The sequence below is a fragment of the Lissotriton vulgaris genome, chromosome 11 (genome assembly GCF_964263255.1).
Source record: "Lissotriton vulgaris chromosome 11, aLisVul1.2, whole genome shotgun sequence".
Lineage (NCBI taxonomy): Eukaryota > Metazoa > Chordata > Amphibia > Caudata > Salamandridae > Lissotriton > Lissotriton vulgaris.
In genome coordinates, this window is record NC_141699.1 from 157108121 (window position 1) to 157131469 (window position 23349).

General features: G+C 51.3%; 1 protein-coding gene across 1 annotated transcript in view; it reads left to right on the forward strand.

Moving 5' to 3' along the window:
• The window catches only part of IFT81 (intraflagellar transport 81), a 1042527-nt gene that overhangs the window by 352926 nt on the left and 666252 nt on the right, over nt 1-23349 (forward strand). Inside the window, exon 11 of the mRNA XM_086943010.1 lies at nt 13955-14101. Coding sequence (XP_086799136.1) covers nt 13955-14101 — 147 coding nt within the window. The remainder of the gene's footprint in view (nt 1-13954; nt 14102-23349) is intronic.

Consider the following 23349-nt stretch of genomic DNA (forward strand, 5'->3'; position numbering starts at 1 on the left):
ATACTTACCTAATGCTGAATACGTGACAATTTACATTTGTGTACTCACTGTAAATAACAGGCCTTCATGCAGACATTCTATTTCATACCCGGACAACGACGGGACGGGCTGCTAGTAGGTGTAATAAACATACAGAAATATTCTATCTTAAAGTGCTTCTAATCAGCAGGCGTATGATGTAACTGCTCGAGTGCAGAGCCCTCCTGGCTGAGGCAGGACCTGGAGAAGCCAAGCCAGAAGCAGTGGGGCTTCAAACTGCAACAATATTGCCAGTCAGACACCCTTAGCAGTAGCCAGCACACCGAAGTGCTCATGTTGGTTTGGACAGCTTCCTTTCGCCAGCCAGCCCGACATACGCACTAGGTCTCTGTCTCTGCAACAGCGCACATTAGTGAGCCGGGGGCTGGCACAAAGCCGAAGACCCATCTCAGTATTGAGTGGTGAAGTTCTCTGCCCCAGCCAATCCTGGCACAGCTACAACTGCAGGAGCACCATCAGAATTGGCTTAGACTGAGAAGCAGGCAAGCTGCGTTGTTTCCAAGGAGCCTCTGATGTGAGGCAGCGTATGGTCATAACTCAAAATGCTGCCCAGGCGGTACGTTTCTTGTGCACTTTGTGGCTAGTTGGGCTCCGCATTTCAGTTTGTGACACAGCTCACGTCCGGCACAATGCCACCAGAGAAACCCTTGGGAAAACCCGCCGCCAAACCAAAAGCGGCAGAACCAGCATAGGCTTCATAGCTCCAAAACCGCCTCTTGTGGAAGAAAAACCCAAGGATCCCAAGATCAACCTTTCAAAGGTGATGGTAAGTGGAGACCGGCCTCCGTCAGCCACTGGGCGGGAGCAGTGTAAGGGCACTGTTGAAGAAAGGGTAACTGCAAAAGGTTCGGATGTTAAGCAGAGCTGTACTCAGTATGGTAAAAATACAGAATCTGTCCTCCTACGTAGAATATATAGTCAAACAAAAAGAGGCCACGAATGACCACATTCCCCAGTAAAAAAGCCCCCATTGTTATGTGAACTTTCTTCTAAAGAATTCTTCACGTTTCTGTAAAGATTCATTCCTACCCACGTTTCCAAATCATCTGCACAGCAGTAGCGGCTGGCAGGGAATGGCGGTGGAGGGGTGCAAAATAAAATAAAATACATATACCACTTATCTCTTCCGCCAGCCGCGTCTCTCCTCTTGTTCTCCACTGAGTCCTGGAACCAGAAAGCACCCAGGCTCCCCATAGCCAATCACAACGCTACAATGAGGTGTTGTGATTTGTCTGAGGACTGTGGATCGGCACTCAGTTGGGGACTGGAAACCTTCTGCATGTTCCCCACCAGGCTGTGCAATGCAGCCTGGTGGGGAATATGCAAAGTGCACATGAATGTTTGGCTGACCCAAGACGGCCAGCCAAGCAGTCATGCACACTTAGAGTGTGCAAACCACTCCACCCCCTGTGCCGTCAGCCCCGCCCTAACCCAGCCCCAACCTGCAAAAAATAAAATGATAATAGCTGCATTTTTATCATTTTATTTTTCCTGCTCAAAGATCAGTGGGATGACGCTCCTCTGCCTTAGCGGAGGAGCTGCCCCTGTACACATACTGGCGCTGCGTATTTATAGGTTGAAGGTGGCCCAAGCACCACATGTTACTTGATGGGGGCACTTGTTGCATATAGTTAGCACAGGCTCTGGGGTGCTGTAGTGCCGTATACTTCATAGCTGCCAAGGTTTCAGATTGCTTATGTGTGACATTTTCATACTTTCAGTGTAAATATGAGTGATATTCAATGACTATGAGTGACACTTTCTCGCGAGCAAAATCAAGGAATAGATGATGGAAACCTATAAATATCAGGAATTACACCCATTTGAGCAATGAGAAACTCTAAGATCTTAAAACTGTTGTGTTTCAGCATAAATGGAAGGGCACTAACCTAGCGCCCGCTGTAATTTTTAAAAAGGCTTTACTTCTGCTCATGATGACGCGCTCTAAGTTAGTAAATTAAATAAGGATTAATTGGAGAAGAGTGACTGCTTTGTCGCATGTGGTTGAAAGGGCAGGTGATGCATCACCCTATGAGTTTTGTGGTGTACCGCCTGTGTTAAACCCTGCTCCTACCCTTATTCAGCAATGCATGCTTCTTTATTATGTCAAGCAGAGTTAATAAAGAAGAACCATTTATTCTTTTCAGTGCAGGGGTCGCAGTGTATCCCAGGAGCCGGAGGTGGTGCAGGGCGAGGCGCCCTTGCAGTGAGTTACTGCGCTGATAGCAGGCTCTGGTGTTCGCCGTCTCCATGCTGGGCTCGCCGGATTTCTAGGCTGTCAGATGACACCTGCTCACATGACACCGTTACAGAGTGTGTGGCCTACCAGTGGCCTCTTAAGGATTTTGGGGGCCCCCCACCAAACGTATTTTGGGGGCCCCTGTTTGGATTATTTTTGAATTTATGAACCAATTTCAGCTCTTTCGTGCCCTCTCTGGCCAGATCACAGTGTGCAGCTGCACTCGTCCACATTTTAAATGTATTTAGATATAATATTCAGGGATAGTGACGTGTATATTCAATATTGTAAGACAGCATCAGCTCACTAATATTACTGCAAATAATTCCTGTGAAAAAAAATATGACTTCCTCCCATTTCTCATATGTGAGGTCCTGTTTTGACTTCTAAGAAACTTGTTTTATGGATACTGTATGAAACATAAACATATTTCTCTGCAAACTTTCTGCAGCAGTCTCACACATCACTCACATTAAAAATAAATTAATTAAAAACTGTCTTTAAAACAATATAAGAATTATTAAAGGTCATCAAGGTAAGACTCTCTGCAGGACAGAGCTGGCTCTATCAGAAGGCCCCTAAAAGCTATGCGCATGCCTTAAAACATCTCTGTGGCCTGCAAGGCTGTCTTTAGCACTGGTGGTGCCCAGTGCAACAGTGACTTTTGGCGCCCCCACGTCCCATGACTGCCTCCTCGGATCCTCTCCCTATCACCTGTAAAAGTGCCCCTCATTTCTCCTATCGTAAAATATTGCTAAACACAACCCCCCCCCCCTTTGGTAACAGCGCCCCCCTCCACAGGTCAGCGCCCAGTGTGGCCGCACCAGTCGCATTGCCCTAAATCCGGTCCTGGTGGCCTGCATGTGAGCACCCTTGCAGCCGGGTGCATGGCAGCACCGCACTTACAGGATAAACCTACTACAGCACAGCAGGTCTTGTGACAGAGAAACTGCCTGCTGTATAATCCCACCCAGGGTGACACTGCTAACTGAGGGTGCTGTGGTTGTCAGCTGCCGCCCTGGCCGAGATGATAACCGTGCACGCATGCTGGTTGAAGTTTTTTTTAGAGTTCTAATGTGCGTTTTTTGGAATTATATGGGTTTTTCCCTGATGCAGACATACCTTCACGTAGTAAACTTCCATTTGCTAAATGCCTCTTTCTTTTCAAGCATGGGGTTTCAGTGGCTCTGCATAAACTAACTTGAAGAGCTAAGCACACAAGCGGGATAAACTCCCATGGAGCTGGAGTGAGAGGTGCCTTGCGCAATGTGTGGGGTGGCCACTCAGACCCACGCAGGTTGGCAGCTGGAGGGCCATGTCTCCTGCGCTGTGAAAGCTATGCATGCACGCGCTGAGAATCAAACGATTTAAGGGCAGGTGCACATTGAGTCATGTGGGGCCTGCCTGATTATAAGGGGTTGTTCCTGTAGTAAGACCATTTTAAAACTCTTAAGGCATAAGTCAAGTTTGACTAACTTCTATTTTAAGCCTGTAATAAAACTTACGGCAGCGCCAAGATGGTATGGGCCAGCATCAGGGTGCAACGATTCATCCTTTCACGGCACGGGCTGCGGCTGGGCAGCGATCTAGGACTCTACGAGTCCACTGTGACCACTCCGGCGGCGGCTGGCCATAAAATTATGGCTGCGTGGTGTAAACAGCAGCGGAATCATGCCACTGCTGAATTTTGTAGTGTATTTCCTATATTCCCAATAGGCTCTGCCCATTGGAATAATATATACTATAGATTTGACGTAGGAATGAGGTCTACTAGGTCTCTATCGAATATATTAGACTTAATTGTGAGTGCCAGCTAGCTCAGAGGTCACTAGAAACTTTCTCGAATAAACAAGAAGGGATTAGTTTCTGACAACTGCATAAGCATGACAACTTTGTTTTCCAAGAATAAGAAATGTATCTCTAGAGTCGCAAAAACAATCGATAGTTATTTCACTCAGTCAATCGTGCATGCTTCGTTTCACCAGAGGTGCAGAGAAATAGAGAGACGGGCGGTTTCAATAAAAGTATTTATTGAACCGTCTTCTTTCTCATGCAGAGGAAATGAACTGCTACAATCGTAATACTGGTTGCAAAGTACAATGCGTACAGTACGAAGAGCATTATAAAATAATACTGTAAAAGCATGATATGGTTTCTAAGCCATAAGATACATAGAATACATACATTAATAAATAAAGACTAAAAGTACTCAACTGGTACTTCTAAAATACGCCTACCCCGGTGTACCTAACTAAGCATGGGCGGAAAATCCGTTTCGCTCGCGGATTTTGCGGATTTTCGGGAAATTCGCAATCCGCGAGATTCGCGAATCTCCCGCAAAATCCGCAAATCCGCGAGCAGCGGATTTTGCTCGCACTGCTCGCACTGTTCGCGTGAGTTCGCGGCTTCCCAGTACAACTTCGCGCCCCGCGAATAAGTGCTAAATTGCAGAAATACGATCTTAGCAAAACTGAAACTACTTACCAGGTTCAAAAGTTCAGGCTCATCATTAGTAGCCATTTCCTGTAGTGCTTCCTGAGGGGCCCCTCCAGAGTTCAGTTGCCAGTTGCAACTATTATGTGACCCTGCTCTGAACCTCAGAATAGTTACACATATGCCACAAAGGTCCTGAATTACAGCTAAGGGAGACAAGCAGGAGCCAGGCTGGAAGTTAAAATCCATTAATCAGCCCCTAATTCATTATTGTCAGTTGGGGCAGGGCAGGTGTTGTAACTAATTTTGCAACAATGAAAGCACTTAGCAAGTGCAAAAGATCACTAATCAGGGAGCACTAAGTAAGCAGGTGCCAGCTAAAAAAATATTCTGTGACACATTAATCAGCCCCAAATTAATTCAGGTCACTTGAGGCAGGGAAGGTGTGCTTTGCTTTGCCGAAAATAATGTACACTGGACAACCAGAGGGTGTGGTGATGAAACAGAGGGTGGCATGGGTGGGCCAGAGGGTGGCATGAGTAGTCAGAGAGTGGCAGTGGTGACAGAGAGTGGCAGTGATGAAGAAGAGTGTCCCAAACAGGCTGGACACGTAGAAACAACAAGTTCGCAAAACTTGCGACCCGACAGGTAAGTTCGCAAATTGCGAAATTGTAAAAACCCTCGCGAACTGGCAGAAACACGGGCGAACACAAAAAAAAAAATCCGCAAATTCGCGGAAATTCGCGGATTTTGCGGATTGCGAGTTCGCAAATCCGCAAAATTCGCGAACGCGAGATTCGCAAAATTCGCCCATGCTTATACCTAACCTAGGTCTAGTACAAGGGAAGAAGTAAGTAAGGTGTAGCTTAGTTTCAGTATTCTTTTGCCAAGAACCTATCCAAGATTTCTCTATGGGTCTAATATGCTCCGTACCTTGGTTTTAGAACGAAGGAGGTTCGGTATCTCTCTCTCTCTCAGGGCTCGATTTCCCAACATCCCGCAAGGGTAGCTTGGAAACACTGGAGCTGGATTTCTCGGCAAGAGAAACGACAACGTCTCTTTCAGTGCGTCTGCTGGAGGGTCGGCTTCCTTCGGCACTTGCTGCGGAGAGCTGTGTCATGTAGGTAGATAGTTGAACTGCTCCAAACCACCGTGTGTTTGGCTGTGCAAGTGTGGGCATATTTATACCTTGAATGTGCCTAGTTTGACGTAAGGTTGGACATAATAACGTCATCAAAGACTCAGTTCTTTGAAAACTCCATGAGTTCATGGATAAATCAATATTCAAGCAAAGGGAAGTCCCTGTATGCTGAAGGCTGGTTTTTCCAAGAAATCGTGGATTTTCGGAACTAGTGGAAGTAGCCATGCCGTATTTGGACTGCATAGGCTAAGTCTAAATATGGTTATGATTTCTATGCCTATATAAGGATATGGGCATGAATCGGGAAAATTACACTAGGGTCCCAAATTCATATACAACAATTTAAGCTGACTGCAAGCCTACTATAGGTGTGCTTAGTAGTCAGTTTGTCGGAAATAGCCATTGGGCATGGCAATTCATGCAGACACAGACTGACTTGCTCGAGTTCTGTGGCGTGATGTCAGTGAATCTGAAAATGCAGCATTGCGGGAGATGTTACATTGTAGCCGAAGCTCCTAAAGCCAGCCCATATTGAGCTGAGCCAGCCCCAAAACCTGCTGCAAGCCGCGCAAACACACCTGCAAGCTTTCGGTCAGTGGTGCGAATCAGTGGTGCTAATTAGCAGGCAGCGCTCCAGCTCGACAACTGACATGCTATAAATGCGTGACTTCGCATTTCAGTGCGGTGATGCGGACCATTGCACTGAAATGCATTAGTCTAACGCCTGATGCATGGTACTTGGCAGGGCTGATACTTGAGGAGAGTCCGATTTAGTGCCATGTGGAATTTGATTGACAGCTCTTCAGGTGCCAGTGCCCCTTGTTAGTTTATGCAGCTGCCTGGGCACTGGAACTCACTGTGTTGTATCACACAGTATCGGATAATGTGGTAGCCTGTTTGTATCAGCCTGTCTGCTCTCTCCTGGTGTGTTTGTCCACACTTTGATAGCAGTAGATCGTGGCAGTTTAGTGTAGTTTTGTATTTTGAAACATAGACTGCCTTTGGTGCCTTTAGGACCTTGAAGCGGAGCATAAAATACTTTCACTCTTTTAATTCACAAGCCAAGGACCCCCTTTCTCGTGTTTCCTGTCAGTATGACAGTAATGGAGTCGTCAAAACATTGTTGAACGTAGCACGCGCCTAATCCATAAACCATGCACTCTTCTCTGCCTGGATGAGTGACACATTCCCATCCCTCTAACTCCATTTTCAAAGAATTAAGCTGAGTCTGAAACAGGCTGTCCAGGGTGGGCCACGCTTTGTCTGATATTAGCGTACTCGGTGGGATTTGCATCAGATGAACACGTTCATATTTTAGGGCAGGATGAGTCTGTCTAACCAAATGTGATGACCGGCAGAATTCATAATATACCAATGGTAATAACAGTGCAGGAGAAAGGGGTAGAGAGAAATGTGCACATGTCATCAATCAATGCCATCATGGTGTCTAAATTGGGGCTGGCAGGAGCAATTTTCATGGGTTTTATACGAGCTATGGGAGGGTCTGGTGACACCTTGCTGTCTAATTAAGCGTCGGCCGCAGGCTTGCAACCGTGCCTCTCCGCCCTACAGATATATTCACAAAGGCAGAGAATGTGGGGCATGCTTGGTTTATCACTGTGAGTTTGACGCGAACGTGTGCGTTAGTGTATGTTTGCCTGTCTCCATTGCTCCGATCAATACAGCGCCAAATGTTTTAGTTTTTCATGCACGCTCTCTCCGAGTCCGATGGGCCTTCATTTTTCGCTTCTTACCTAAACTACACTGTGATTTCTTAGTTGTTTTCAGTCCTCTGAGCCTCTGCTGCTCACACATGCATTAATGAAATAAACCGCACTTTTAAATGTCACCAGTCTCCACTGGCTAACCCTTTATGTTGTACACAGCACTAAAAACAATTAAGAGGTCACAATATTATTTCTCTATAACAGTATCTGCTTCATGTAGCAACCAACTTATGTTTTACTTTAGTGCTTGGCTGATTTGATGATTCTACAGGTAAATACCCTTTAGACCATAACTTAGAGACTTTTCTACATAAACGTGTAGGAGATTGTGGCATTCAGGTTGGTTCTGTTTGCTTTTCTTTCCCGAATGTTATGCCTGCAAGTTCTGATTTTCACAGACTGACACCACCATCATAGTATTCCCCTTGAAGTTGTTGAGGGAAAGCCGTGACAAATTGGCATTGGGCAATTCCAATGTTCATTTTGTTCATACTACTCATTTGTTAGGAGAAATAAATGGTCCTGTATTAGATCTCAACAAGTTTTAGGTATCTTTACTGGAGTTAAAATTCATCCGGACCTGGGGTCTTCACAGAAGGGTTCTTTGTAATTCTCCGAACAAGTAGTGCCTATTGTTTTGGTCTGAGGCTTCGTGAAAGAGCGCTCTAAACGATGCATGCTGGTTCCTACTCATAAAATATGGTGTATGCTTTCCTTTCTTTTTGGCAGTGGCGTAACAAAACTTGAGGGTCCCCTTGCAAAGTACCCAGAGCCCCCCCGCCCCCCCAGCCCACCACCTGGCACTTTTGCTGAGGAGGCCCCCTAGAGCTAGGCCCCCTCCCCCGGCACTGCGAGGGCTTATGTTAAGCCGGTGCTTTTCGGATCATGAATATCTTCTTGAACTGGTTTATGAGGATTCACATAATTATGATTTCCCTGGTTCTGACCTGGTCCAGCAGTGTATTCTACCGAGATCTATTGTCTCAGCAAGGAAAGATCAGTGTGATGGTTGGAGTTTACTGAGCTTCTGATGCAGAATGGAATATTACTATTGAAAGCAGCTTTCACATTCACCTTTGGCTCTTGAAACATTAAGATATGCTGGGTAAGATCTGATGCTTGTTGTTATGACTTGCTGTCATGGTGTGTGCCATTCAGAGAATCACACTGCACCTTTAATAGCTCAGATAGTTGAGGTGCAGCAGGTATTGTTGTCAGAAGCATCTTTACTCGCCTGTGGCATCCGTAGCTGAGGAGGTCAAGATTTTGGGGAAACACATATATTTATGTAACTTCTCTTCCATTTCTGAATGATCAGGTGCCCCTCCAAGCAGTGTAGCTTCGTTCAGATTAATAAGGAATACATTTAGAGTTTATCGTATATTGGGGTGTTTGAAGCCCTTGCCCTCCAAACTGGACGGCAGGACATCTGCTGCTTTTGGCGGACGTCTCGCATATTCCAAACTGTAAATCAAACCCAACGTTATGTTCCTTCTATGATGTTGGTTCGGATGTCTACTGGGACCCCTCTGCAGATCGTTTCATGGCCGGTCGTCCATCCATCCTCAAAGACCTTGATCTCCAGATGCCCACCAGGCAGAACAGCTTTAGGGGCCGAAGTGGGAGAACAAAGCAATCAATCAATCAATCAATCAATCAATCAAGATATTTGTATAGAGCGCTACTCACCCGGAGGGTCTCAAGGCGCTTGGGGGAGGGGGGTCCGCTACTGCTCGAACAGCCAGGTTTTGAGTTGCTTCCTGAAGGAGAGGTGGTCTTGGGTCTGACGGAGGTGGATGGGGAGGGAGTTCCAAGTCTTGGCTGCCAGGTAGGAGAAGGATCTTCCTCCCATGGTGGCTCTTCGGATGCGTGGAACGGCGGCGAGGGCGTGGCTGGTCGATCGAAGCTGGCGGTGGGAGTTTAGAAGGTCAGGCAGTTGTTGAGGTACCTGGGGCCCAGGTCGTGGAGGGCCTTGTGTGCGTGGGTGAGGAGTCGGAACGTGATTCTCTTGCTGACGGGGAGCCAGTGCAGGTCTCTCAGGTGTCCGGAGATGTGGCTGTGTCGGGGCATGTCCAGGATGAGTCGTGCGGAGGCGTTCTGGATGCGTTGGAGTCTTTTCTGTAGTTTGGCTGTGGTTCCGGTGTAGAGGCTGCTTCCGTAGTCCAGTCGGCTGGTGACGAGTGCCTGGGTGACCGTCTTCCTGGTTTCAGTGGGGATCCATCGGAAGATCTTTTGGAGCATGCGTAGGATGTTGAAACATGATGATGAGACGGCGTTGACTTGTCTAGTCAACGGGAGGGAGCAGTCCAGTATGAAGCCCAAGTTGCGTGCGTGGTCCGTTGGTTTGGGTGCGCTGCCCAGGGCAGGGGGCCACCAGGAGTCGTCCCAGGCAGAGGGTGATGATCCAAGGATTAGGACTTCCGTCTTGTCTGAGTTCAGTTTCAGGCGGCTGTTCATCATCCACTCGGCTACGTCTTTCATCCCTTCGTGTAGGTTGGTTCTGGCGGTGGCTGGGTCGTTGGTGAGGGAGAGGATCAGCTGGGTGTCGTTGGCGTAGGAGATGATGTTGAGTTTGTGTTGGCGTGCGATGGCTGCGAGGGGGCTCATGTAGACGTTGAAGAGGGTGCGGCTGAGTGATGATCCTTGTGGTACTCCGCAGATGACTTCGGTGGCCTCGGATCTGAACGGGGGGAGGCAGACTCTCTGGGTTCTTCGGGCGAGTAACAAGATGATCCACTCTAGTGCCTTCTCTTGGATACCGATGTTGCTGAGGCGCTGCACTAGGGTGCGGTGGCAGACAGTGTCGAATGCTGCGGAGAGGTCCAGGAGGATGAGGGCCGCTGTTTCCCCATTGTCGAGCAGGGCTCGGATGTCGTCAGTGGCTGCGATGAGGGTGGTCTCGGTGCTGTGGTTGGCCCGGAAGCCGGACTGCGAGTGGTCGAGGGATCCGTTCATCTCAAGGAAGGCAGCAAGCCGTCTGTTGACGGTCTTCTCGATGACTTTGGCAGGAAAAGGGAGAAGCGAGATGGGGCAGTAGTTCTTGAGGTCGGTGGGGTCTGCTGATGGTTTCTTCAGGAGGTCGCTGAGTTCGGCATGCTTCCAGCTCTCCGGGAAGGTGGCGGTGTTGAAGGAGCAGTTGATGATGTCCCGGAGTTGGGGTGCGATGATGGAGTCGGCCTTGTTGAAGACTTGGTGGGGGCATGGGTCGGTTGGAGATCCGGAGTGGATGGTGTTCATCGTGCGGATGGTGTCTTCGGGGCTGATCGGGGTCCAGGCGCGGAGGGTGGTGGTGGGGGGCGTTGGTTCGGTGGTTAGGCGTGTGGTCTGTGCGCCGAAGCTGTTGTGTATGTCGGCGATCTTGCTGTGGAAGAATGAGGCGAGTGAGTCGCAGAGGTCTTGAGAGGGAGTGATGTCATTGTTTCCGGTGCTGGGGTTAGAGAGCTCTTTGACGATGCTGAAGAGTTCCTTGCTGTTGTGTGCGTTGTTGTCTGGTCGTTCCTTGAATGCTGTCTTCTTGGTGGTGCGGATCAGCTAGTGGTGTTTGCGGGAGGCGTGCTTGAGGGCGGTCATGTTGTCTGTAGTCGGGTCTTTGCGCCAGGCTTTATCGAGGGTACAGCAGTTCTTCTTGGAGTTCTTGAGGTCGTTGTTGAACCAGGAGGCTTTCTTGCTGCGGGCCCGCTGGGATGGGTTTTCAGAGGTGCGAGGTAGTCAGCGCAGTTGGTGATCCACTGTGTAAGGTTGTTGGCTGCTTGGTTGGGGTCCGTTGAGCTGGCGGGAGGGTTCTGGCTCGGTGATTTGGTGAGCTGGTCAGTGGTGATGTTGTTCCAGCTCCTGCGGGGAGCCTGTTGCGGGTGGCGGTGAGTCGTGTTCCTTCTGAAGCTGAAGTGGACGCAGCTGTGGTCTGTCCAGTGGAGTCCGGTGGAGTGGCTGAAGGAGATGTACATGCTGGAGGAGAAGGCTGGTTCAAGCGTGTGTCCGGCGTAGTGGGTGGGGGTGTTCACCAGTTGCTTGAGTCCGAGGTTGGCGAGGTTGTCCAGCAGGGCGGCGGTGTTGTTGTCTTTGTTGTTCTCCAGGTGGAAGTTGAGGTCCCCTAGGCGGATGTAGTCAGCGGAGGCGAGGGCATGTGGGCTAATGAAGTCTGCGATGTCTTCGCTGAATTGTGTGCGGGGTCCTGGGGATCTGTAGATGAGGGTGCCTCTGAGTGTGGTCTTGGGGTCGGTGTGTATCTGGAAGTGAAGATGTTCAGCGGCTGTGAGGGAGTCGTCGGAGTTGGTAGTAATTCGGATGGTGTTCTTGTGGACGATGGCGATGCTGCCTCCTGTCTGGTTGACGCGGTCCCTCCGGGTTTTCTTGTATTCGTCCGGGATGGCGATGTCGGGCGCTGAGGAGGCGTTCATCCATGTTTCCGTGAGAAAGGCGACGTCTGGAGACGTGGTGTCGAGCAGGTTCCAGAGTTCCACGGCGTGTCTGTGGACGGAGCGGGTGTTGAGCAGGATGCACTTCAGGTGGTTGCTGCTGGTGCTCGGCTTGGCGGGTGCAGTGCAGGTGAATGCAGGAGAATTTGCAGGATTGGCAGGTGAAGGGTCCGTGGGTGCGTCTTGGGGTGGCTCGGTAGCAGCCGGGGATCTGGCCGGTGTTGAGTGTGTTGAGGGTGGCGGCGTCGTAAGTCCGGCTGAAGGGCTGGCCTCTGCGGGGGCCAGAGGTTCTGGCGCTGGGCGCGGGCCAGGCACGGAAGGGTGCAGACGGGCTTGCCTTTGGTGCGCCTTTGGCGCACAATCGGCACTCCCGCTGCGCGTTCGCCGGGCGGCCTCCATATGAGGGGCTGAGGGAGGGAGGAGCAGCTGGGAGGCGGGAGCGGGGTAAGCGAATGGGAACAGTGGGGGGCGGGGCCGCAGGGAGCAGCGGCGGGAATCAGAGGGGGAGGGGGGGCACCACAGAAGGCAAAGGGGGAGCGAAGGGGACACCAACGCGGGTACAGCAGGCAAAACGGGGAACAATTACAGGGAGCAGGGGACACCAGATACAAAATGAGAAAGGGAAAGAAATGCAAAAGGAAAACGATCACAGGGTACGACAGGCAAACGGGGAGATAATTACAGGGAGAAGGGGACACCAGATACAAAAATTACAAGAGGGAAGAAATGCAAAAGAAAGCGATCCCACGGCAAGGTTACCACGGGAACCAGGACAGCAACAGCGGACGAGTGAGGCACAGCGCACTGCACGGGGAGGACCGCGCGGTGGCTAGGGGGGCGACCTGCCTGGTGACAGGGTCAAGGGCCGCTCCCTTTACCACCGGGTGGCCTCCATATGAGGGGCTGAGGGAGGGAGGAGCAGCTGGGAGGCGGGAGCGGGTAGCGAATGGGAATTGCGAGGTCGCAGGGAGCAGCGGCGGGAATCAGAGGGCGAGGGGGGGCACAGAAGGCAAAGGGGGAGCGAAGGGGACACCAACACGGGTACAGCAGGCAAAACGGAGAACAATTACAGGGAGCAGGGGACACCAGATACAAAATGAGAAAGGGGAAGAAATGCAAAAGGAAAACGATCACAGGGTACAACAGGCAAACGGGGAGACAATTACAGGAAGAAGGGGATACCAGATACAAAAATGAGAAGAGGGAAGAAATGCAAAAGAAAGCGATCCCACGGCAAGGTTACCACGGGAACCAGGACAGCAACAGCGGACGAGTGAGGCACAGCGCACTGCACGGGGAGGACCGCGCGGTGGCTAGGGGGGCAACCTGCCTGGTGACAGGGTCATGGGTCAGTGCTCCTTCGGTAGGTGGGTGGCGTCTCTTTGGCGCTGTGTGATGCCATTGAGACTAACTAAACATATTCTACCTCTTCATCTTGACTGAATGTCAAAAATCTTTTGACTTTAGTTTTTCAAAGATAATGAAAGTGCGGAGGAAATACAGAATTCGGCAAAACCAATATTTCAAAGGCACATAACTTTTTCTTCTCTATGAATCCGTGTTAACGTTGGACGAGTCCATGAGTGGATTTGTCCAAGGCTAATTTATTTATCCATCTCTAGGGCATTGGTTGGATATAAAATGAGCTCGATTTCTCAGAAAATATATTATGAAAGTTTTCATCTTATTATTATTATTTTTGAATCCATAAAATCCTTTGGCTTTCGTGATAGCTGAAGGAACCCTAAATTTGCCCAACGTGTTGCACCCTTGCATGGTCCTAATGCTTTATCCACTGTTTAATACCTCCTTGTCATTGTGTCCCTACACTTTGCCTGGTCGATTTGCCTCATGATTTCTCTGCAACAAAATCCACAGTTCTATTTAACTCGCATGGTGCTGTATTTATTGTGCAATATTGTGCAGGGGCTTACAAAAATCTGCATTTATTGTCCATAAGGCTTCAATTATTGCCCGGAAGAAAGAAGCAAAAGCCGAAGAACTGCAAGAGGCCAAGGAAGAGCTTGCAAATGTGGAGAAGGAAATAGTCCACAAAGCAAACGAGGCCCGGGATTTCGATGGCTCGGAGGTTCTAAAAGGCGACGAGGTAAGTTTTTGTAGTGCTAAAATAAAAACCTTTACATTTAACAGGTAAACTCTTCCCCTGCCGTGCTTTACACATTTAAATATGCCACAGTTAATGCAAATAAAATAGGTCATGAATAAGAAGATAGTAAAAAAGTGTATCTGCTCTCTTGGTTCGCAAAAACATTCCAACCCCGTGACATTGTACACAGCTTTGGTGTCCGCTTCGGGGTTTTGCCTTTGCAATTCTGAATAGCTGCATTTGGAAGTCATGATAAAGCAAACCCTGGTCAGTCGTGTAGTTTAGGCTTTGTGTAATGAGGCATTTTTTTCTGAAGTGTAACTAGGACGCACGCAGCAGGTATTGCATGAGCACCCGTAAATGCAACTGCACCCCCCCCCCCCACTAACCCCCCAACCCCAGCCTCCATGAAGAGCATCCACAGAGCTAAGTCTGCATTCAGAGAGTAGGACCAGTCTGGGCAGCAGCTCCACTAACACACAAGAGATAATGCACAAAGCATGACAAGGTCACTGCGCACATAAAGCGGATACAACCAGAGAAGGCGCGGTGCATGCGACAGAATGATCAGCAGCGGTGCATGCAGAGAAACGCGACAGCACAGCATCAGCAAGGCAAGATTCCCTACCACACAGAGCCGGTTTACTAACAGCAGCGCAGTCTTTCCTCCCCATCACCCACCAGGCACAGAACTGAGAAAACGAAAGTACTAGGGGCAGGAGCGTTGAAAGCCTTATAACCACAGATAGGCCGGGAAGCATTATTGCAAGATTCCCTCACATTCTGAGCATGTACAACATGCGTAGATGCAAGGTAATAAATACACAGGGGCGTGGCGAAGCAAGCCATCATGGCGGACGCGGTCTGCTGAGGCTCCGCAGCCGGGCGGCCCAGAAGACAGCACATCCTCGTCGACAAAGGGGGTGAATCACCTCCCCAGGCAGCGGAACCGTGACTGCATCGGAGGGTGCTAGAAAATAGCGGTGATCTGCGAGTTGCGGGTGGCGACACCTGCCCCCGGGCCTGAACACAAAATGGCAGCTACCAGTTACTTGCACTAGCCCGAACTACCCTTCAGGGCCGTGCCGGGCCAGGCGATCTCCAGATGCGAGTGAGCCCGGTGAGCACCCCATGCCCGGGCAGAGCGAGGTGCCGACTCTACTTCCTTTACTGCCAACCACCACGGACCCGTCCAACACCGGCGGCGGTCCGCGAGCAGCCGGACCCTGACGTCTGCACTGCAACGGCGGCGCCACCACGAGGCCGTACACCCTCAACGGCGCCGGTGACCCTCTCCGACATTCAGCGGGGGCGGATTCTGGGACCAGTGGCACGGGACCCCCTTCCCCTCCCCCAGCGGACTCTGGACCGGCATAGTTATCGCGCCAGGGGTGCCTGACTTCAAAATGGCGCCTGCACAGTGACGGCCCTCGAGTATACCAACCAGCCCGCCCCGGAGGCTCGGAGCACGGCGCTCCAGAAGGTGAGCGGCGCATAACACTGCCCCCCACTGCTCCTGTGCCCCCCCTGTCTAGCCTGGATGCTCGAGGGGCCAAATTACGGACTACCCTTGCCTAATCCCAACATGGCGACCCGGGCACAGTGAACAGTCAAACACCAGGCAACCGCCCCCCTCCCAGCCCCAATGAGTGGACGCCTGAGCTTTCTCCGAAGAATCACTGGGCCACAGGAGTGTCACGGACCCTGCGTTCTTTGTGGCTGGCCCCCGGGGGCTTGCCGGGACGAGCACTGCTACCATCCTATGTTGGGCCCACACGCGTGGGGGCGAACGGCGACCTAGACGGGGAGCAACCATGACATAAGGACACCCCCTGAAGGCACGGCTGGCGGTGCAACGGAGCGGGCCCCTTTGGGGTGCTGGCGACCTGCGGGCGCACTTCGCCCCCTACATCAAGAAAACCACGTACAGGGCGATCGCCTCCCAGGGGAGCGCTACCCCGACCTCGCCTCCACGGCTCACTTTGCAGGGAGCAGGGGAGATACCTACGGACAGCAGAATGGGGAAGCCCAGGGCCACTCAACAAACATCGGTCCCAGAGACGGCGCCGGAAAATCAACCCCGCATCAGCACGCTCCCTCAACCATCCACGACCCAGCCGGCCCGACCATCTCTGACAAACTGGACCGAGTCCTTGCAGCCATTGAACTCTCCAGTGCCTCCATGGAGGAACGCCTGGGCACCCTCACCACGGACATCAACCTTATCCGCTATGACCATCGGAAATTAGCCGATAAGGTGAGGGAGAGATCCCTCGCTGATATACAGCCAGCCCTAAGTGCGCAGCGGCAAACTCTACAAACGGCCCTGCGCCTATCAACCGTAGAGGAGCGTCTGGATGATTTGGAAGGACGTTCTCAATGTTGCAACATACGAGTGCTGGGTCAGCCGGAGGGCATTGAGGGGGCACACCCTATCGAATATGTGGAGGCCTGGGTCAAATCCTTCACCCCAACTAAGGACCTCACAGCTTTTTTCTCCATAGAGCGAGTCCACCGGGTACCTGCACGCAAACCACCGCCCGGCAGCGCCCCTCGCCCACTGCTCGCAAAATTCCTTTATTTTCAAGATCGCGACGCGGTGCTGCGGGCCGCCAGGAGTGCGGGTCCACTGCAAGTTGAAAACCAGCACGTCATGATCTTCCCTGACTACTCCAACGCGGTGCAAAAGCTCAGAACGTCCTTTCTGGAGGTGAAACGTCGCTTGCGAGCGTATGACATTCAGTACTCTGCTATTTCCAGCCCGCCTGAAAATCATAAATGCCGGTACCACGCACTTCTTCTCCACTGCAGCAGATGCCTGAAAATGGGCAGACCTCCACTGCACAAAAGGTCCAGCTGTGGATGCACCGCGAGGGTGCGCACCAAGGGCGCCGCGCAACAGGAAGCGCACCTCGCAACCGACGCAAACGCAGGGATGACAGGGCTGGAGGGAGCCCGCAGGGCGCCATATGGTTGACTCCCCGGACTTGGAGCAGATCGTGCGGGAACGTCGCAAGGCCCTCCAGGCTGTTACTGATATAGGGGCTCCCTCTCCTGAGGAGGACATTGAGGGGGTCCCCCACCTCTTCTCTTCGGGAAGCGAAGAAGATATCAACGAGGCCCGTTCCACAGCTGACTCTATCACCCTACCCCGGTCACTCCTCTAATTGCTGATCCCCTGCACTGAAGACAACGAAAGAAGTAGCCCGGAAGCATTCCGCGCCGATGGGCACGGGTAAGTGGGTGATCCCAACAGGAAGTTACCTGCATTACACGTCACGGCATGTTTGACGCACTACACTCTTCAACGACAAACATTGATCCTTCTAATGCCCCGGCGGGACCCTGCTTCGCAGGCACGCACTGCCACCCCCACGAATTGACTGTTCGCTCTCTTATTTTATGAGCGTTGGTTTAGACGTATCGGGTTTGCATATATGCCCCAGGTATTGGGACAGTTTCCCCACCCAGTTATAGGTTTTACTCACCCTGTTTCCTTTACCCTACACCCCACGGGGGACACGAGCATTAGGGCAACCAACACATCCGGATGGGGGTTGGTATGGGCCCTTTATGAGGACAACGTGGCTAGGTCACTATCAGCACCCAAGACTTCACCACTTAGGATCGCGCTCCATGGCGCAGGCAGTGTTTATCAGGCTCCCCAATGCAGTGCGCAGACGTTAGTATTCTAACCCTAAACACACAGGTTCTCCACACACCACGCAAGAGATATACAATCTATGCTTACATTAAGCGCCAACATGCACAAATTGCGTTTCTGCAAGAGACACATCTCACTACGCCGGAGATTGACAGACTACGGTCCCGTTGGCGGGGAACTATATGTGCCACGTCATACTCAGCATTTGCACGGGGTGCGCTGATTTGGGTCCGCCCGGGCACCCCAATTTCAGGAAACACGCAGAGTAGTGGACCGAAAGGGTAGGTATGCCCTGTTAGAAGGAATACTGGACGGACAACCCGTTTTGCTGGGCAGCATATATGCGCCAAATGTCGAGCAGGATAGGTTCTGGGACTCCCTCACAGGCGTGTTGGCCCAATTTGCATCTCTCCCATCAATTTTAGGGGGCGATTACAATTGTGAGCTCGATGTTGCACTTGACAGATCACACCAACCACCACCACATTCTCCTGCCCTCACACGGTCTGAACGATTCCGCCGCTGGGTTAGTCACTGGGCGTTAGTGGACGCGTGGAGAGCGCACCATCCACAGGCGAGGCTGTACTCATTTCACTCCATCCCCCGCAACTTGCGGATTTGGTTAGATAGATTCTTATGCACCCTGCACTGATTCCTGAAGTCCAACACACTGATTATCTAGGCCGGGTAATCTCAGACCACGATGCACACATATTGCGCCTGCAATGGAGGCCTCCTCACCCACCGGTGCCAACATGGCGCCTCCCACGGGGCTGTCTGACAGACCAGGTATTCCAGCATGATCATGCACAGAGTATTCAAGAGTATTTCACTCACAACGCGGGGTCCGCCACCTCCAGACTAGTGGATTGGGATGCTTTTAAAATCGTGGCTCGGGGGGCATGTATCAAGCAGGTAGTGGGGGTACGCTGCACACTGGAGAAAACGGAACACAAGCTAGCAACACTCACGAAACGGGAGGATGCTGACGCCGCAACGGTGGCCCAGGTAGCGGAGGCCAAAACACAATATTCTGCCGCCCTAGCAGACCTGCGCAAATATAACTTTAGAGCTTATGCTTTCCGGATGCATAAGAGTGGGACAAAACGGGCACGCTGCTAGCGTGGTTAGAGAAACAAGACATTGGCACCAAACCCATCACCGAGATCCTGACTCCCGCTGGAGCCCTAGTGCGATCCCAGTTGGACATCTTAGCCACTTTCCAGCAGCATTACACAGCGCTTTACAGCACCCTCGAGTACTACAGTACTTTCTCTACCCTCTTGGTCCCTCGTCTGGCAGCAACGTTTGCGGACGCATTTGAGAGGAGAGAAATTCCGGGCTCTCTCCGTGAGTCCGTCATAGTGCATTTCGTAAAACCTCACCGAGACCCGCTAAGATTGCCCTCCTACCACCCCATCACACTCCAATCCGCTGACTGCAAGATCTTGGGGAAAATCCTGGCAACTCGATACGAACAAATATTGCGCCCTTTGGTCCATCCGGACCAATGCGGGTTCCTCCCCGGCAGGAACACGTCCCAGAACATACGGCGACCGTTTCATGTCCAAGATCAGGTGGGGGACACCTTCCCCCGCGCAGCCTGTATCATCCTCGACCTTGAAAAAGCCTTTGACACTGTAACATGGCCTTACCTTTTTGCTGTCCTGCGACGGGCGGGGATAGTTCCAACCCTTCTACGGTACACACGGCTGCTATATACTAACCTTCCATCTCGTGTCAGACTCGATCGGGACATATCGTCTCCGCTAAAGGTTGAGAGGGGTACTAGACAGGGCTGCCCCCTCTCACCCCTGATCTTCGCCTTGGCAGTGGAACCCCATGCGATACGCTTACACCAGGAGGTAACTGCCTGGGGCATTCCCATAGCGGACACTATCCACTGCGTTTCCGTGTACGCGGACGACCTTCTTCTGTATATCCGAGATATAACTGCGGATCTGTCACCCATATGGACGGCCTTGGCGGAGTTTGCGGAGGCGTCTGGTCTCCAGGTGAACTAGGATAAATCCGCGATTTATCCACTGCACCAGTCCCTTGAACCACGGGAGGTGCAAGTTGGTACGCAGAGTCTACCCTGGAGCGAGGGCGCCCCCCCCCCCCGCTATCTCGGTGTCCGCCTATACCATTCCCCCGCTGACATTTACGAGGGAAATCACCGTAAGCTGTTAGCCGACATTAGGTTGTCGGTGGGATTCTGGAGGAGCCTACCATTGGTGCCGATCGATCGGGTCGCATAGCCAAGATGATCATTGTTCCCAGACTATTATATCACTTTACGAATCTGCCAGTCATTCCACCTGGGAGCTTCTTCCGTGAATTAGATGCGCTCCTTCGAGCACTCGTATGGGGGTCTGGCCGCCACCATATAGCTCTCGCCAAACTGCAACTACCCACCACCCAGGGGGGGGTCTGGGCGCCCACGCCTTTGAGTCATATTTCCTGGCAGCACAGCTCCAGTGGCTGTCGTACTGGACGGTAGGTAGGCACACTCGGGAGACCTGCACAGCGCCTGTCCCTGTCCCCGAACTCCGCTGTCTACTGCTACCAGGCACCAAACCCCGTCAGACATATCCCTTGCAAGTGGCGTTGGCTTGCCGGTGTATGCGAAGGATTCCTCGCATCGCGGCAACAACACCTTGCTACTCCCCACGGCTACCACTGGTCGGCTGGCCGAGGAGGGACACCTATTTCACACACGCCATGATCCGCGCATGGACGGAGTCTGAGATAACGGAGGCGGAGGGGCTGTTCGTGGAGGGACAACTTCGTCCATATGAACAGCTCATAGAGGACTACAACCTCCCCCCGGCACAGTTTTTAACGCACCGACAACTTATAGACAGTTTTTGCTCATACCTTGAACTTACAGTCGGCGAGCCAGCAACACACCCGGTCGTCCACACAATTCTGTGCATGGGCATCGGCCGACACCTTGTTACTTGGTTGTATAGGTCTATCAGGGAACTTGCACACAGGCCACTGCATGCACTGAGAGCCACCTGGGAGGACGAGATCGGCCGACAGTTACATGACAGGGAATGGGTCAGAGCGCTGAAATTCCCCAAGAAAGTATCCAGAATCGCGCGATTTAAAAACATACAGTTCTACAATTTACACAGGGCGTATCAGACACCAGCGCGCCTCCAGCGGATTTTTCCAGATATATTACTCTTCGGTCCTAGAGGTCATTCACCAGATGCACACTTTCAACACATGTTCTGGGACTGACCAGGTTTACAGCAATACTGGTCGACCATACTCGACTCTACCCGCACACTCACGGGCCTCGCAAAGCTACACTCATGGGAAGCGGTTGCTCTGGGACCATTTCGTAGGCCAAAAGCACACAAAGTACAGGTCCGCTTCGCGGCTCTGTCCCTGCTTTTAGCCAAAAGAAACATCACCATGCATTGGCGGGCAGCATCGGGACCCCCGTTGGAGGCCTGGGTGTGGGCGGTGCAGAAATGGGCGGAGGAGGAAACACTGAGGGAGGAGGAAGCAAAGGGCCAGCGCAAGCATCCCATATCGTTAGAGTGGGCCCTGTTGTCCCACCAGTTTAAACAGACTCACGCGCGCACTACCCCCGGCGCCTCCCAGTGTGACCCTGCGGCCCCGGCGGCGCCAGCACCACAATAGGGCACATACGCTGTAATCCTCAGCCCCCCTCCAAATTGGCTGCAGTAGTCTGGGCACACTGATGCAAGCTGTTCGTCCTGTAGTGTCTGACGGTATTTTCTATTGATTGGCCCCTATGAACACTGTGAAACTCCCCTAACTGAATGTAGCTGATGTGATCAGGACATCCTCCACAACCCTACTCCTCTGCGTATGTCTCCGTCCCCCCCTTCTTCCCGCCAAGGGCCACAGTTTATCTCCCCCAGTTCCCCCTCGAACTCACATTGCAGCAACGTCAGATGGACTCATACCCCTAATGTTCCTGCCATACGAAAGCAGCTTGTCTTCTAATTGCATATTTGTACCACTGTGGAGCAGCTTGGAATATTATAATGTAATGTGAGTACATTTGAAAAATGTTAATAAAAATATTAAAATTAAAAAAAATACACACACATAAAATATGGCCAGCAGCAGTGTAAGCAATCCAATATAAATATATCTTTTTAATGTGTAGTTTTTCTTCCAGAGATTCTGTCTCATTGTGAATGATAGCATTTGAAACTGCTCAAATATAATGTGAGTGGTCATTTGAGGTACTTCCGAGGTGTTTCCGCTCTCGTACTGCTATGTTGTGTCTGGGTACCCTTCCTGAAGCGCCGTGGCAGTGAAGACCCGTTCATCCTCATAAATATGAACAATGAATAATCCAGCATTTGTTCGTCTTGGCTGCTGTATATCAAGGTCACAGCCTCTCGGGTCCACCTGTCAGACTGCACCCCACATTTTGTTCAGTTACTGTAACGTTTACAACCTAACCAATATTCAGATGATCAACGTGCGATAAACAATGATCTATGAAGTGAAATAAATCTTCATAAAAGTACAACGAAAACTCACCAGCCTTTTCTTTCAATGTGAGCTTTTCAGCCTAACACACATTGGGTGCTTGTGAGAACCCTACGGCTGGACAATATCCCTTTGGACCTCATCCTCGTCTGCAGCCAGCAGCAGCAGCAGCTCAGGCAACAGCCATCCGATCTGCATAGCGGGGTGCAGGGCACCAGGGCGACCCTGTCCAGCAAACTGGTGCCCTTCTGGAGCGAGGCCTTCACTCCAGGTCTCAGTCGGAAGCTTTTGGAGAGAGGCTGGTAAGGGGCAAATGTGGCCGTAGAAAGCGGCAGTCAGGGCTGAGCCACAACTCCATATCTGCGCATTGGAAAGCAGGGGTGCCCACGCACACTCAACTTGTGCTGCAAACCAGATGTCGTTGTCTTCCGCTACTCCTCCTTCTCCTACCTGGGTACCACTGCTCCACATGTACACTTCTCCTACACCTGGCTGCTCTCCCATCCTCTCTCCTGCAGGCTCTTATCATAGCAGCTGGTGGCTATGGTTGACCATGGTAGCACTCTGGGATCGGTGCAGCCCGATACCTGATGCTCAGCGGCATTGTCACTATTGCGAAGCTCTAGTGTTCCAAGATGGAGCATTGTATAATGTAGAATCAGTGCACCGTATTTATACCATTGATAAAGCGACATGAGATATAGCGATGCAGTGATGGTACTTTTTTCAGGAAGCGACGGAAGAAGGTTACATGAAGAGATTTGTTATTTCTGTGTATAAAACTCCCTCCCCTTCACACATCGTTAACACACTGATGCATATTAACTCCTACATGCTTTGTTGTGTTAGCTGATACAAGGACTATACTCTCTGCATGTCATGCATGATACTCGTACATCACTCTGGGTTCCATTTCAAAGTATACAGTTGTGCATAGCACACCCAGTCCCTCATTTGTATACTTCAAAGTGTCTGAAGTATTGCTCTCTTCCCTTCATAAAGTGAAATGTGTCATCCACCAGAAACAGTCTCATCTGGTTCCATCTCAGAAAGCCCCTTTCCTAGGGATGTGATAGGTTCATCTTTGGGTGTGGCA